At 46.3% G+C, this 17,570-nt stretch overlaps 1 protein-coding gene across 2 annotated transcripts in view; it reads right to left on the reverse strand.

Annotated features, from left to right (window-relative positions):
- The window catches only part of TAF1A (TATA-box binding protein associated factor, RNA polymerase I subunit A), a 36,751-nt gene that overhangs the window by 7,457 nt on the left and 11,724 nt on the right, over positions 1–17,570 (reverse strand). For both annotated transcript variants that reach the window (XM_088464107.1, XM_088464108.1), the window contains exons 4-8: positions 15,294–15,407; positions 12,470–12,668; positions 12,182–12,312; positions 11,400–11,558; positions 661–727 (exon numbers count right to left, since the gene is read on the reverse strand). In XM_088464107.1, coding sequence (XP_088320233.1) covers positions 661–727; positions 11,400–11,558; positions 12,182–12,312; positions 12,470–12,668; positions 15,294–15,407 — 670 coding nt within the window. The remainder of the gene's footprint in view (positions 1–660; positions 728–11,399; positions 11,559–12,181; positions 12,313–12,469; positions 12,669–15,293; positions 15,408–17,570) is intronic.

Here is a 17,570-nt window from a genome sequence, read left to right on the forward strand (position 1 = left end):
TATCCTTTAAAAAAGGGAAAGTTGGATCCTAGATCTGTATTACTGGCTGATAACATCTATACATAATGCTGCAAGTGATTAATACGCAGCTCGTGGTTAGTGATTTATAACAGACTTCATCTTCCATTGGCCCCGTATAAAGCAATTCTCAGCCGTCCTGTACAACTGCATCTCCCCTCTGCCAGCTCCTTGCGCAGGCTGCATGCGCCACCTTGTGGTACCTTACAGCACTGCAATCCAGTGTCAACACAATATATATATATAAATAAATAATAATAATAATAATACTGTGCTACGGACTAACATGTACAGAGGAAGTGCACGGACCAGTCCCAACAGTTCCCACTGCCACAATATACGAATGGGATAGACCATAGCAAATTAACACAGGGTTATACAGACCATACATCTAAATGCTGACCCCCGATCAGCAGACTCCGATGATTGTCGATTCCGACCATTTTCAGGTCAGAATCGGGGAATTGAGATTATCCAGACCCAAGAGTCCACCAACCCAGGCACTGAGAACGTGGGATTGCCCTGACAGAGACTAGACGTATGGGCCCCATAAGTTCGGGGGTGGACTATGGGTACGACGGGTCCAAAAGTTACTACTACTATTAATAATACTATTTATAGGCAACATTAGATGCAACTTACCAGAATTTCCCAGGAGTTTGCTGAACTTCAGCATAAGCTTGTGTGATGGAACCATGAAGTGCAAAACCTGGAAGTGGACAGAGCAAAACGTGAAACGATTACAGCTTAGCGGGTACTGCGTCAACCAACCAAATTAATTTGCGCATTTAAGGAGTCACAGACGAGTTTAGTAGCAATACATATGTTATACTTATGGTCCATTTCCCAGCACACTTGTACACCTTGTCAATGCCAACAGTGTGTTACCCAAAGGTTATACCCCGATTACCACCACCGCACGCAAATTTGCTCCTTCCTGGCAGCAAACTTCTGGGTCTCACGGTAAGTGACACAATCCCATTTAATAGTTTCTCTCCCAGTACAGACATCTCGCCCCGCAGGTGACAGGGGCACCCGGCCACCAGCCCTCCACCGGTAAAGTAACCGGAGAGGCTGCCAAATCTGGCTGCAACACATACACAATGCTTCTCCGGTGAGTGCCCCGCGATTCTGATAGTCCGTGCCACGTGGATTTCGTAATAACGAGCGGGCGGGACACCAGCACTTGGCGTATACCAGCTGGAACTGATGATACGATGGTATCAGATCCCAACGGTCCAAGTGACAACATGGAGATGACCCCCCTGTGCGTCTAGCACCTACGTGTAATGCTGGAACGGATGATCTTACTGTGGCAGAGGCTGATGATTTTGTATTATATGTAACACTGCGAATCCTCTGCACCTTGTACCGGGCTACTGCATCCTAACCGTGACCCGGTGTGGACATCCGTTAGTAAAAGCTTTCGTTTTATTTAAGAACGCCATTTTTCGTTGTATAATTTGTACTTGCGTTCTTATTTTTCTCCGTAACACTACAAAGCGTCCATTAAAAAGAAAAAAAAAAAAAAATATTACTTTAAAATATGTGAAATGTACCGGCGTTTACCACAAACAGAAGACGGCTTATTTACTAGAATAGGCGCCTCTTCCCCAAATAAGAGTCTGAGGGGTCTAGTTACTAAGCAGTGTTAGGAGACAGAGTGAAAAGTGATAAGGTACCAGCCAATCAGCTCCCAACTGTCATCTCACAGGCTGTGTTTGAAAAATGACAGTTGGGAGCTGATTGGCTGGTACCTTATTACTTTCACTCTGTCTCCTAACACTGCTTAGTAACTAGACCCCTCAGAGACTACAGATGGGTCAGTTTCTGGAATCCAGAGGCTTCTCCGATACATTATTAGGGTTTGATAAATGGTTTTGCTTTCATTACACTACTAAGTACTTTTCAGTAGGTTGTAAAATGACTGCTGTGACCTCTGCAGCGTAGACTGATATAATGCACATGGGGGGATTAAACGATGTTCATCTACCAATGGATAAAACAAGCGATTTAGAGCTATTAATGTCAGCAGCGGTCATAATGCATAGGGAACAGATTATATGGCAGCATGTGAATTGTAAATCACAGGGAAGCGGCTATTGTGGTACCCCAGACCTGGGTGTACTCCCTCATGTTGGGTCCTATATAAAATATATAACATGTAAATACAATGTGCACCGGGTATGTGGTCAGTCAGCAGGAGGTCACATGACTGGACGCTGAGGGCAGGCGATCACATGACTGGACGCTGCGGCAGGCGGCTTAGGGGGACTGTTCAGACAGTTTGAGGTTTTTGTTCCCCTGAGGTGACAGTCAGAGCAGGAGCCCCCATGGGAGAGGAGCTGTGAGACGCAGCACCAACCTCCAGGCATAGGGTTTAGAGAGAGAGTGACAGAGCTCCAGGACTGCAGCATCCAGAGAGTCTACGGAGCAGGAGCAGGGGATGGAGATCTGCCGCCCCCCTGTGTGTTACTGACAGCGGCTGCAGCCGATTGCAGCATCTGGGAGGCTGGTGTCACATCAGGGGGTGGATAAACAGGAGCGGTCCGTGGCACAGCACAGGAGGAGGACAGTGTGAGGTTAATGACACCTGCACCAATACCCTGTCCCACAGAAAGAGACAAAGTGGTACACTAAAGGTGCGTACACACTGGGCGATTAAAGTGGACGACTGAACGATATCGTTATCGTTCAGTCGTCCGCTTTATCGTCCATTTTTAACACAAAAACGATGATGCGCGTTCCCGCGGGTCGTTCATCATGATCGTTCATCGGGTTAACATGCAGGCCAACCCAACGATGTCGTCAGGTTGCTGCATGTTATGGAATGGGGGAGAGAGCCCGGCGCTGAACGATATCGTTAATGATATCGTTCAGCGGCTGTGATCAATGTCATGTACGACACTGAGCACACCCTGCCGGGGACACACTAGACAATATCGCTCAGGGAGCATATCGTGTAGTGTGTATGGACCTTAACTCACCCCAAGTCAGACTGAGACCCCTCAGATATCATTCTGATTAGTTCAGATCTACAGCTGCCAGTGACTGATATTCCTTCCATCTGCCTCTCTTTGAAGCTTATTTAATAATGTAGTAGAGTGTATTTAAAAATTGTCTAAACCTCTGCGTCATTGCTACAAGTAGATTGGAAAAGTCATATTCTTCACCTATTCAATGCACAAGGATGTCCTGAGAGCAAGTTACTATCAGACCCGGGAGTGCACCATTTAAGTGTACGCTTTCACCGATCATCATGCTAACAGCCTGCCTCCATGTTACCTCCGCCAAGTGACAGCAGTTATTGTGCTAACTATTGACAATTAATCACCCATTTCCTTTACCAACAGCCATAAATACTGTCCCCATTTATTAGACTGCCGGAGCCAGTTAGAGCCTTCAGCAAAGGGATAAAACATATGTGCACCCACGAAAGGGGACTTTGCCAGAGAGTGTAAGCTCCCTTCAGTGACTTTATTGTAATATTTGTGTTAGATTGTAAAGGTTATTAGGTTGCGGCAATAGGAAATAGACCAATACGTTTGACAGTAAAAGTTAATTTTATTAGTGTGTAAACTGTATATATATAATGTTATTGTAAAAATGTATCCTTGAATGGAATGTGAGAAGTTATTTAGAAATACTTTTTAACATTGTGTATTGGAGAATTTAATTCTGTGTTGAATAAAGAAACTTTCTGTTGTAGAAAAAGGTATATTTATTGGTATTTGGGGTGTCCCTCCTCGCCTCTCTGGGGAAAAGCGGAGGGAACGGAACAGGGCAGTGAGATTATTTCTCACTAGGTAAGACAGAGCTGCCTGCAGTAACCTATCACCTGTCGGGGTGCTACACTATGAGCCTCGGCGGCTCATCCCTGCGTCGGGCTCCGGTCGTTGCCAAGCGACCGAGACGTTGAGTCACACTGCCCGACAGTCCCTTTGGTTTCTAGGCAACCAGGATGCCAGGCAGCCGTGGGGAATGTTGGGCTGGCACTTACTATCAGCTGGGACGCTGGCGTTTGACTAATTAATTCATCAGGGGGGCTGGTCTCCCTGGCTGCCCGCGATTGGTGGAGATGCTTCTTATGCTCCCATCTTGCCCACCTCATTAACCTCTCCCTCTCATCAGGCACTGTTCTATGCATTCAAGCACGCCCTTGTCTCCCCCATTCTTAAAAAATCTACCCTTGATCCTAACCTTCTTTCTAACTACCGACCCATCTCTCTCCTCACTTTTGCCTCCAAACTCCTTGAGCGGATTGTCTACAACTGCCTCACCACCTTTCTTTCCTCCCGCTCCCCCCTCCTTGACCCTTTTCAGTCTGGCTTCCGTTCTCTCCACTCCATTGAAACTGCCCTCACGAAAGTCACCAAAGACCTCCTTGCTGCCAAATCCAAGGGCCACTACTCCCTACTTATTCTTCTTGACCTCTCTGCTGCTTTTGACACTGTGGACCACCCTCTCCTGCTGCAAATCCTTCACTCCCTTAGTCTACATGATACTGCCCTCTCCTGGCTTTTCTCCCACCTCTCTGATCGTTCCTTCTCTGTGTCCTCTCATGACTCCTCTTCCCCCCCACAGCCTCTTACAGTAGGTGTTCCCCAAGGTTCTGTTCTTGGACCTCTCCTATTCTCCCTCTAGACGTCCTCTCTAGGTGAACTCATCTGCTCTTTTGACCTCCATTATCATCTCTATGCTGATGACATTCAAATCTACCTTTCCTCCCCTGACCTGTGTCCCTCTCTCCAACTGTCTCTCTGCCATCTCTTCCTGGATGTCCAAGCGATTTCTTAAACTTAATATGTCTAAGACAGAGCTGATCGTCTTCCCACCCTCCCTCAACCTCATTTCCCACTATTTCTTTATCAATTGAGGAATAATTATCTCATCTAGTCCCAAGGTGCGCTGTCTTGGTGTTATCCTGGACTCATCCCTCTCCTTCAAACCACAAATCCAGAACCTTTCACAGTTCTGTCGTTTCTATCTCAAAAATATTTCTAAGATTAGACCCTTTCTCACCCAGGATGCTACTAAAACCCTCATACACTCACTGGTCATCTCCAGATTGGACTACTGTAACCTCCTCCTATCTGGCCTCCCAGTCTCCAATCTCTCTCCTCTCCAGTCTGTCCTCAATGCTGCTGCACGGCTTATCTTCCTCTCCAAACGCTCTACATCTGCCTCCCCTCTCCTACAAGTCCTCCACTGCCTCCCCTTCCCCTTCAGAACCCAATTTAAGGTTCTCACGCTCGCTCACAAAGCCCTCACCCAATCTTCACCCATATACATCTCTAATCTCTTCTCCCTTCACTCTCCTCTCCGCTCTCTTCATTCATCTAATGCCGCCTCTCATGCCAGCTGATTACTTCCTCCCACTCCCGCCTCCAAGATTTTGCCCGCATTGCTCCCCACCTCTGGAGCTCTCTCCCACTCCCCATCAGACTCTCCACCTCTTTGCAATGCTTCAAACGGGCTCTCAAGACCCACTACTTCATCAAAGCATTCCAGCTATCATTCTAACTCCCTGATACATGCTCCTTCCTCCCCATCTGTATCAAACCTGTTTGTCTTCCCCTCCCTTTTAGAATGTAAGCTCTTATGAGCAGGGCCCTCTACCCTGTTGTACTTCTCCCTACTTTAGTTTCATCTACTTCTTACCACTAGGGCACCTAACACTTGGCTGCTTATGTTCTGTTGCTTATCTGGGTGTTATGGTCGCTAATGTAGCAATATATATTATCCATGTCCTGGTCCTGTAGTGTATTGTTCTGTAAGTTGCTTGTCTACAATTTGTTTATGTACTTTGTAAGGCGCTGCGGAACATTTGTGGCGCCATATAAATAAATAATAATAAGGCAGCCAGCCCTGCACACTAATGCAAGTTATAGCTTATGCTCCTGTGTAAGTCTCTATTATTATATTTTATTCATAGGGCGCCACGAGTGGTCCGCAGCGCCGCACATACGTCAACAGTAGGACAGTACCGAGTACACAGAACATTACATTACAATACAGTAACCAAAATATAAACAGAGCACAAGTAACAAATAGCAAAACAAATCTCCATACACAATACAGCTGGGAAGGTGAAGGCTGTCAATGAAGTGCTTGAGAAGAGGGCTGAGCGACAGTGGGGAGGAGGACCCTGCTCCCAGGAGCTTACAATCTAGGGCCGAATTCAATCAAAGGCGAAAAGTGCCATCTGGTGAAAAGCGGAATGAATTTGCCCGTTTTGTTGCAATGTTTTCTCCATACGCGTCTCCGCTTTTCGCCCTATTCTACTGTAAAACAGGCAAAAACGCGGAAAGGTGAATGTAGCGTAAAGCTAAAAAGGACATTTTTTGGGGGGGGGAAATCAGTCTGCACCCCATAAGGCTAAGTGACCCTGGGAATCTATATAGAAAAAATAAGTACCGCAGTCAGATTTGGGGCACATGAAATGGGTACTAGTATATTTTGATCTCTCTAAAGTGAAGAATTTTGACTGATTAGTCATTGAGGGAGGGAGAGGGGTGTCCAAAGGGTTCTGGATCAAATCCCCACACTTGCACCCTAGAATAGCGATTTTGCAATTCCAATTCGCCTGCCCATAGGTGGAGAAACTTTTTAGACTATTTTTCCACTTAAAAAGTTTTCCCGTGGGCAAAAACGTCCTGGAATTGAATACGGAGAAAAACTGAGAACAAGCAAAAACCGCAAATCGGCAAAAACTTTTCGTATAACACTGCAAGCTGCATCTGTTATTCACAGTGATTGTCCACCTCTGCTGCGTAACCATCTGCTCGAAATAGATTACCAGCCTTGCTCTGTAGTTATAGGAAAGGTTCCTGGACTGCACACCCTGAATATATATAATGGGAGGTGCTACCTGATGAGACTTCTCGCAGGCGCAGAAACAGACAGATCACAGGTGCACAACTCCAAATTACTCGTTATATATAAATACATTATGCAATAAAATTTTGCAATCAATAGAGGTTTTTAGCATAATCATGGCCAAGGTTATGGGCCTACCCACCATATCCAAGTAATCTCTGTAGGGTAGGTCCCCAACATACTAGCGTTCAAATCCAGAGAGCAGGACACCCCTAAATCGGCGTAGCACCTCCCATTATATATGTATATATATATATATTTTCATGGTGTGCAGTCCAGGAATCTTTCCTATAACTACAGAGCAAGGCTGGTAATCTACTGCGAGCAGATGGTTACGCAGCAGAGGTGGACAATCACTGTGAATAACAGATGCAGCTTGCAGTGTTATACAAAACTTACGGATGTAGGTACAGGATTCAGATTCCAATCAGACTGGGGGTCTCCAAGTATACCAAGAGAGACACCAGAACACAGGATTCAGGTAGGCCCATAACCTTGGCCATGATTATGCTAAAAATCTCTATTGATTGCAAAATTTTATTGCATAATGTATTTATATAGATTTAGTCATTTGAAATTGTGAACTTGTGATTTGTCCCTTTCTATGCTTGCTCTGTAGTTACCCTGTAGGTATTTGCAGCATTTACATCTATTTTTCCTGAATATTTTCCTGAATATTGCCTTGTTATATTCCTCCAGCCAATTAAGAGTATTATATAACTCCCTACTGTCCTGAGTTTTAAGACCTGGCGGCATCCTAAGTACCGGTGAGTGTACTCTATTTTAAGGGAACAACGGGCAGCTGTTATAGGCAGAAGACCTCTCTAGGGGACTTATATAAAAACTCTGGTGTTTCATAACAGAAGCAGATATCCACAGTCGCCTCGTCCATCCAAGACAAGTAAAATATAATGGGTTTATGTAATCACAATATGCTGATTAATGTCAAAATGCTAGTCATCGTTTGGTTGCAGAGAAGGTTTAGGCCAACGGACAGCCCAAACCACAGGAAAGTCTCTCCCAGCAGATAAGGAAGCAATGGCGATATTTATCCAGCGAGCGATTATCGGTGGAATGCACATGAGTCTTAGCCGCATTGCAAACGTGCGCCAATTGAACTGCGACCAATGTGACTACAGTTGTAGTGAGGATTTATTCGCAAGTGATTGACAGGGGCCCTTTTGAGGGAAGGAATAGGCAGTGTCGGCAAAAACGTGGGCAAGTTGTGACCTTTTTCGGGGCGTGTATCCGCCTACATCTCAGTCTGCCTGCATCAAAAAATATGGCACCAGTGTCAGGATTACTGACGGTTGATTATCGAAGGCTCTGCAACCGCCGCTGCGAACTTGTGCGCACTTGCAACGCCGCAGGTGGGAGTCTCGCTAAATTTCCAGGCGGCTACAGCATTAGCGTATTTTCGCACAGCAGCTGCGTACTATATCACTGCGTTGCTGCATCATGGAGGTGCAGGGAGAGGAGGCACAAACACAGCAGGCACATCTGGGGAAGGAGGGGCTTTGCTTAAAACAGGATGGACCGCCACCTCATATAATTGCCCCCCGAAGTTTTTTTTTGTCTCTTTGTACAAATTAGTCCCGGGAATAAAGGGATTGAGATTTTTTTCAATCATGGGATTACAAAAATGGGCAGGAATTGGCTTCCCTAGTCTGGATATCTGACCCACAGTGGCCAGCCGCAGTAACCAGGATGATTGGAACAACCTTGGCATGAAGATCCTGTCTGCTGATAAAATCTTTTCAGTTGTCTACAGAATGAAAACCACCATGATGGCCAGAACATTTTGCTTGGGTCAATGCACAGGATGAACCGATTGGAGAGACGACGGGTAGACTTGTTCCACTTCGGAAACAGTTAGCCATGGAACTCCCACGAATGAAACTGCGCATACTGGACTACATCGGAGGTCGAGATCATCTTTCGCAGGGCCCTCATACAAATATGAACCAGACGTCTGACTGAATCAACCTTCACCAAACCCTGTTTGACAGGATCTAGTCCTCTGGCAGAAACATCTTCTGCTGCTGTGTGTTGAAGAGTAGCCCCAGGAAGACTATACATTGAGAATTATGGAGCATACACACGGTCAGATTTGTCAGATGAACGATTTGAACGATTTTACCAAAGATTTGAACGATTTGAACGATTTTTTACTGCATTAAAATGAATGGAATCGTCCAAGTTCTGACTGCAAACACATCAGATGTCAGATATCGTTATCTGACCATCGGAAACGCCCATCGTTCAGATCTGACAGATTTTCCTTCAGATATGAATGATTGAACGATTTTTTGAATCGTTATCGTTCAGATCTGAAGAAAAATCTGACCGTGTGTATGCACCATAAGACAAATTGTACTTGATAATACACCTGTAGGATTCTAGTGCCTGTGCGGTTTGCTGCACATAGGCCTGAAGCAAAGACACGAAGCGCTCTATGATCAGAGGATCATTCAGGTAGAGAATGAGAATTCTTCTGAGGGTCAGGAAGGGAGACTATCATCAAAGGTCAATACCTTTGTAAAATCTCTTACAGTTATTGCCAAACGGAATGGAAATATGAATGTTGACTCTGTCACTGATGCTTCCCCACACACACAGACATGCAATTGATCGCCCTGCTCCATACTCTTTATGACAGACCTCAGGAGATTCCATCTTGGCTCTGTGGACCCCGAGTTCGGTGAGGACACCTTGCTTTGATTCCAGGAAGATCCATGGTGAAAAAATATCTGTGAGGGGGAGCTCTGGAGACCTATATATCTAATATACCAAACTCCTGATACCTCTCACCTAGGTGTGTCTACGGTGGAAACAAACCATTGGTCTTGGAAGAGAGGCAGACGGGCTCCCACCACAGGACAGCCTGAGAGGGGCTGGTCATGTCGACTGCCTTACAGGTTTCTTGGAGGCCAGTCAACTGACTGTCCAAGCCTATGTACCACTCTGCTGACCACCTAGAAGATGGGAGGGCTGGCCTCCAAAGGTTTGACTTCCCCCCTTGTCCTATATCCGGTGCAAAATCTGGGACCTTTATGCCTAGCATTAACTGGCAAGAAGGAACCCTTTCCTCCCATAGGCTGTGAAATTATCTTACCCACATCAGGACCAAATAAGACACCACCTGAGAAAGGAAAGGACATCAGAGCCTTCTTAGACCCCACGTCAGCATCACAGAACTTATCCTGGGCGCCAATACTGTACCTTATGTGACCCGCATCCACTAATGAGTAAGTTGCAGCAAGATTAGCAATTCTGCTTTTCTTTACCGGACTGCAAGCTCTCTGAAAGCTCGGCAGCAGAGCCATACATCTGCCGCCTTAATCACCCACATGGAGGAAACCATGATATGGCTAAGAAGGACCGCAGCCTCTACAGTACAGGGGGACTGCATGGGGGATGGGAAAGTTGGTGGACTTGGACAAGCTTAGATGGAGGCATCTACAAGGGGAGGCGACTTCCACCTTGGGAAGGGGATAACTGGACATAAACGTGCAAGTAACAAGAAACTTACAATCCGGACTTGTCCATGCCTGGCTGCCTAAATCCTCAGCATCCAGAGTCAGAGGTACTGCAAACATGTCCTGCCAACCTCAAGTGATGGCGCCCAAAAGATCCAGGCCGACCAAACTGGTAGCGGACACTAAAAACTGACCCAGAAACCGGGCTGGTTCTGCAAGCTCAGATGTAGGACTCTGAGACATGCTGCGCGGGGTCCGCAGCACCTGATTTACCCAGGGCCAATTTAGATTGTTGAGGGGCAGGTAGCTCCTCTGATAGGGGAGCCTGTCCATATGCCATAAAGTAGCATATGGACAGGCTCCCCTATCAGGCAAAAGAGAGAAAACAGCCACAATAGCAGAACACAAATAGAAAAATAATTCAGTTCTAACCAGTCAGAGAAAGCCCCCACCCAAGGCCGGTGACTACGTACAGGGTACGGCGCCTAAACGTTTTATCTATTAGCAATTCTATTACAAATGTTGGAGGTACAAATAACGCAAATAATCCGCTGGGGTTACCCAGGTGGAGAATCATTGGCCTAGAGTAAGCCCAACGTGACCCAGCCCTTAGAAAACCCCGGGGTCTGACGCTCCTTCGGTGTGCTCTCTTACCACAGCGTAGGGAGTAGGGGTCTGTCATCATCAGTGCCACTATGGCGGCTTCAGGCTTCAGGTACCTAGGCCCGGGCAGCCGCCAGTACTGACAGAGACTTCCCTGCTGATATCATCTGGCTGCTATCACGGTCCATGTATACAACAATCCCACTAAACCAGAATGAAACAAATGCTGCCCAGCAGCAGTAAGAGAGCCCCTGCAAGGTGGGGACACGTAACTAAAACCGAAGCCCCTGCAGGGTGCGGCGTATAGAGGGGGAGCACCTACAGAAACGCTAGCACTGCTGGATCCACACTCTACACCCCAGCGTCTCCAGTGGCCCCCAGTAGGATGAAGCAGAAATCAGACACACGTATCACACTCACAGTCAGAACTTTTATGAGCCGGTCATCTGGAGCCTGGTTCCTCTTCAGGAACTCGTACAGGTACACATGAGCGTTGGGGTTTGCGGGGTTCTTGCTGTTGTAGGCGTAATCCGCTAACACCTCCTCAGCCTCCTGCAGATCTCCGGTGGACTCTAGAAGCTAAAGACAAAAACAAGGGAAAAAGGAGGATTACACTATTTACCGGTCACGTCACCCAGAAGCAAAACTGTGATGGTTTAACGAAGGCAGAAAGTACCTGCACAGGTCTATTGTTCATTTACCAGGATTGTTTGCAGAATGTCCGACTTTCTACAGGACATGAAGGATACACAGAAACCTCCCACGTACAACCAAAATGAATAACTCAGCGCGTACAGGAGGTAGTTTAAATCCCAGCTGTGGGGATGCCGGGCTCAGAATCCCGACCACTGGCATCCCTGCGGTAAGTAGTGGGGTTAGAGACTCAACACTCAAAATATCCTATGAAGTTGTTTTCCAAACCCTGTTCTCAAGGAAACCTAACAGTCCAGGTTATAAGGATGTTTAGGTTTGAGCACAGGTGACTTCATTAATGCCTCAGTCATTTTGATTCAACAGTCTGTGTTCACTTGGATATCCTTAAAACCTGGAGCAGCAAGGTAGGCGTACTGGTTAGCATCACCCCTCAACAAAGGAACGAGGCAGACAGCATTCCGACAGACCAAGTCTAAACCTGACAGCTACATATAGGTATATATCGTTTGGTTCTGTCATTTATATCTACATTGAAGTTCCATTCTTACATCCACGTAGCCAAGAATGAACTGGTCCCACACTCCGGGAAACTTAGTGATCTCTTTGAAGGTGATGCTGGCTTGCCTCATGGAGCTGCACACGTCCTGAGCACCGGATGACTGGGACGCATAATCCATAGCTGAAACACAATGGTATGTACTTACATCTGTCCGTCATATATGAACGACCAACCGATCAGACAAGTGCAAAAAGCCCTCATGACCAAAACCCACCTGAAGCCAATCTATTTCACATAGCTAGGGCTTTCCTATCAGCAATGAAGTTTTACAAGTTACCGTTCTGAGTGATTGCAGAGATCTTGTTCAGCCAGGATCGGTGGTCCAGTACTGCCCTGTAAGCTTGGATCAGCATCCGGAGCCTGTCCTGGGAGATGGAGACGTGGCCGAACCTCCAGCTCTCGGCAACGGAGAGGATCCTGTAGGCTTCGTCGATCTGACCGTTACACAGGTAGAAATACACCTGCTCCAGGCTGATCTGCAAAACACAACCAGGATACAGGTGGACGGGCGCTCTGCAACGCACGGACATTACACACCCGCAACTTGTACTGTAGTCGACAACGTTACTTTCCTAGCAATTCATTGTAGTGGAGGTTATAATATATTTCATAATGGTTGCATTACATTCTGTATCATCTCTGAGTTCACTATTCCACAGATTGAACCTAAATGGGAATATATGCTCCTTAATGTGTTTTCTTTATTTTAAATTCACTTTTTTTTTTTTTTATACTGAACCCCTCATTGTGCCACCCATCTAGCATTTTGATGAGGGACTTGCCTTTACTAATTTCAGCAAGATCCAGCTTCTATGAATGACTGGAGAACTCTGCTGGAGAGCAGAGCGGACGCACAATCACGGTTGACGGGGATTTTTTTCCGATGGCGCGGTGTATGTCTTATAGATCCTATACTATCCAGTGCGACTAGATGTCAAACTACGGATCCTCCCAGACTTATATTACACACAAAAGGAGGCGACAGGTTGATATTTTAGGATTCACCCACTTATATTGTACATAGTACTCTGCCAAACACAACGATAAACTGCGTTTCCAGAGGACGTGATTAGGGGAGTGACAGAAACCCTGCCTGCGTTATACACGGTCTGTATAGCAGATGGCGAGACCAAGCTATTCATCTCTTCTCTACCTTTCCGTTACACAACACATATAAGCGGCAGCTATTACTTCTCCTACCCAGGAGAGAGTCATATCATCACGTTACATCTACTATTAACGGCTATTTATTAACTATTATTGTGTTTTCATACGGGCAGAGGGACATACTGATGCACTGATACTGATGCACAAATCATACCGAAAACGCAGCTTAAACTCTGCAAATCACTAAATACCCTGGGTGACGGCGCACGTTACATCCTGCTGGGCTGAATGTGTGATTTGCGCAGAGAATGTTCGTCCATGCTCCACAGTAATTACATTATGGACGCTGGTGAAGTTATTGGGTTGTTCCCACCAAATACGTCATTTATTTTTCTTTTTGACAAATGGTAAATTGCTCTCGTCCCAGAGAAGTCCAGTTCCGCCCAGAACAAAATGAAAAGCGACCAATAACTGATCTGTGCTCTACAAAGGATGGCGCACAAACGCCTGCGAATTGCAAGACCACAGGTTGTCCCCATTAACCCATTATAACACCCGTTTGTGATACCGCTGGCCCGTGGAGGTCCACTTACACCTCCCTGCGTATTATCCTACCATGTTTTCTAGGCTTACTCTAACCCCCAGGTGCAGCCGGACAGCGAGCGAACGCGGGTTGGAACGTTCCTCTTTGCAAACTGAGCGGATCCCGGTAAACCTGAGATGCAGACGGACAGCCCCCAAGTGCAGCAGTGGCGTTACCAGTCTTATACCGATACCAGCAGCAAGTGGCACATAAGCGCACGCTCACCCACCACTTACGTCACTTTATTGGGTATATGTCATCAATCGTGTAACAGGACCCCCGATGAAAGTGGCTTTTATAGCAGCAAAACAGAATACATTACACTCTGCATTATACAAGGTATCTTTTACATTGTAAGACAGGCACATGCTGGCAAAGGGATGAAATGATTCACAAAAATAATGATACATCTGAAAGTGAGATTATTTGGGAGGAGAGAGGGACAGGTGGAAGGATATTTGGCAGATATAAAGGCCGTGCGTAATGAGGGACAGCAGCACTGCCAGCATTATGGGGAAACAATGGGCGTTTAGTAATTACACATCCAGACCAAGCAGGAACTGGATAATGTGTATCCTGGATAAACAATATAATCTCTGAGAACACAAAAGAACCCACAGACTGTGTCACCACCCTACAGGAATAAGTCACATTTCCCTGCCTGCACCTGTATGTCTGTCAGTAATGCAGGTGGATACATAGACATGCTGAGGGCGGCAATGGGGCGAATGACAGACGGGAGACACTGTGGAACCAATTACTCTACAGACGATCTGCAAAGAGCTTCCATTGTGGCTTGTACACTGTCCTGGGGCAATCGGGGGTTAATAAACATGCTACACGCACTGGTCATTGGTCTTCATCTAACCGGCACAAATGATCTCCCACCATCGGAAGATGGTTAAAAATAAATTTTACGTGCCCCCCTTCCTATAAGTGTGGCAGAAAATATCACATCTGCAGAGTGTGTGTGTGTGTGTGTGAAACATTAACACTATGGGGAAACATTTAGGGTCTTGCCCCCCGTATTACTTATTTTTCCCATTATTTGTGTGTGTAGGCTAGCGTGTTACAGCGACACGTTTTAGACATACTTCCTTGAAGGCATGTTCTAATATTTAAAAAAAAAAAAAAAAAAAAACTTTAAAAAAATTAAATATGCCCCAAATTGGGAAAACGTTCAACTGAATCTTGAACGTAGTTTTCTGGCATCAGCAGTGGAAAAACGCGTCAGTAGCAGAAAAAAACGCGTTAGCCTTGAATGGCGGTGAACGATAGAACAATCATCACTCGCCGATAAACAACCACAGCGCGCTCCTACTTGGTAGGGGAAATTGTAACATTTAGCTCCTCTTTATAAATTTTACGGGCACAGTAGAACATCCAGCTGCCGACCACACTGACCCCTCACCTGGAGATAGTTCATCGTGCCGATGTTCTTCATGGTTTCATGGAATAAATGGATATCGGCAGGTGTGCTGTCCGGGTGATTTAACAGGATCTCGCTCCCAAGCCGCCAAATGGCCTGTGAATATAAGTGGCGTAATTTATACTCAGCCCTTCTTACACAATAAAACATAAATGGCAGTTACACTGAATAATGTTGAATTCTTGGTGCTTTACAAAACTTTCTGCAAGTTAAACACTGTATTCTAGTGTTCATTCTAGCACCCTGCACCTGTCACTACTCGTGCAGTTCTTCTTTCCTGCCTGTGGTGTCGCTCTCTGCTCTGGTTCTTCTAGCACACTCAGCTGATGCAACATACTGCTGAGATACAGACCAGAGTGTGCTAGAAGCACCAGAGCAGAGCCTGACACTCCAGGAAGGAAAGAGGAACTGCAGAGGTTGTGACAGTTGCAGGGTGCTAGAATGCAGACTATTCCATGTACAACGTTATTACCGATTACCGCCAGTGACCATGCAACCTCACGCATCAGACTCCTTTTTTACTACAGATTGCAAGCTTGCAGCGAGCAGGGCCCTTCTACCTGTCTCCATTATAACACATACAGCAGGTTATGTTCAAGCAAATTGACATTTACAATACTGCAAGTGGATCAGATACATAAATCTGCAGAATACGTTCAGGCGCTAGGGAGGATGCGTCTACACTGACAGAGTCCCAAAAGTCAGACGCCAATTTCTGTTTTTTATATTGCTCCTGGAACTTGTCCAACCCTTGTATAAAGGATAATTATATGCATGACTTCATATAGTACATTGCGGTAGAATATAATAGCGACTTAATTAAAATTTTAATCTGCAGAAAGTTAATGTCCACAAAGACAACAGTTCTTGTCCTTTCACATCAGAGTCTAAAGCCGGACACGCACAAGTTCTTATGTTTGCCAACGTGCGACAAACCATGACCGCAAACAGCAGCGCGTATGAGGTTTGTGATCCATCAAGCATTCGAAAGAGTCAACGAGTACAAAATACCCCAATTGTAAATCGATGATCTCTATTGTACCAACCATCCAAACCGCGGCGCAACTTGAACAAGACCGACCACAGGCTCAACATAAGCTCCTGTGTGTATCCACACTTATGGCTCCTCAGTGGATCCTGTGCGTGTGTGTAATTGAAGACTGCTGGGAGTAACACAGCAGCACTAATTCAGTTACGTTTTAATAAACATTAATAACCTCCCCAGCTAATAATTAAAAGGACGCCAAACATCAACGTTCTTCAGCAGAACAGTGGTTAGCAGGAAAAATAAATGTGTATTATGTTTGATCACATAAAATGTTTTAATTAGCAATTGTATTTCATTTAGATTACATTCTCTGCAATGTCATTCAAACTCATTGACAATGCTTGATGTCAAATGCCAGCTCCAATACTCTTATGCCGGGAGACTGGACACCATGGGGTATAGAGTGCAGCGACGGGAGCTTGGGCAAGCTCCTCCCCCTCCATACTCCCATTGGCTGCCCGGGAACTTCACTTGTGTTACGGTTTGCTAGGGTTTGGTTTTTGTTTTTTCCTTGGCTACTTATGGCAGATATGTCTTTATTATTCTTTTACTTCGTATGGCATCTAACCAGGGCGTGCGACCGTCACAGCCTCACAGCCCTTATCTACTGGCAAGCAGGGTGCCTAGAACGAAACCCTGCAGCCAGGTTCACTGCTGTGGCAGCGCCGAATCATCCTTTAGACGCTACAGACAGGCACCCTGCGGTGTCATCAGGATGCTCCATTGAGCGCTGCACTTACCGTTGCTGCCGGCCCCGCCTCCTCTGCACGACACAATGCACTAGGCATCATGATGTCGGACGCCAAGGGGGTGGGGCCTGCAAAGGGCGCATTTAAGCCCTGTTACGGCCCTGCACCTAACAGCCGTGGCTGGTAAATGCTCAGGGTGGGCTACGGAGGTAGCGATTGCCCAGTCCCAGTCCTGCCCTCAGGGATAGCCTCTGGCGGAGACTGCAGCTCCACATTCTGGGGTGTGCAACTGCCGCTGTCCAATCCTGCTCTCCCCTCATTTCCTCTATGTCCAGGAGGAGAAGTTAATCCTGAACTAAGCCTGGAGGAGGGACAGTGGCAAAATCATAGCTCTCTCCAGATCATGCCCAGTCTGGTGCAGACTGTCCTGTGTGCGGCATGCAAGGCAGAGGACTAGCGGCCAGAGCTGGCCTGCACCCACCAAGGACCTGGCCCAGGACATTGCAGAGCTCTCTCAGCTTG

The sequence above is a fragment of the Taudactylus pleione genome, unplaced genomic scaffold (assembly GCF_031769625.1).
Source record: "Taudactylus pleione unplaced genomic scaffold, aTauple2 ptg001579l, whole genome shotgun sequence".
Classification (NCBI taxonomy): domain Eukaryota; kingdom Metazoa; phylum Chordata; class Amphibia; order Anura; family Myobatrachidae; genus Taudactylus; species Taudactylus pleione.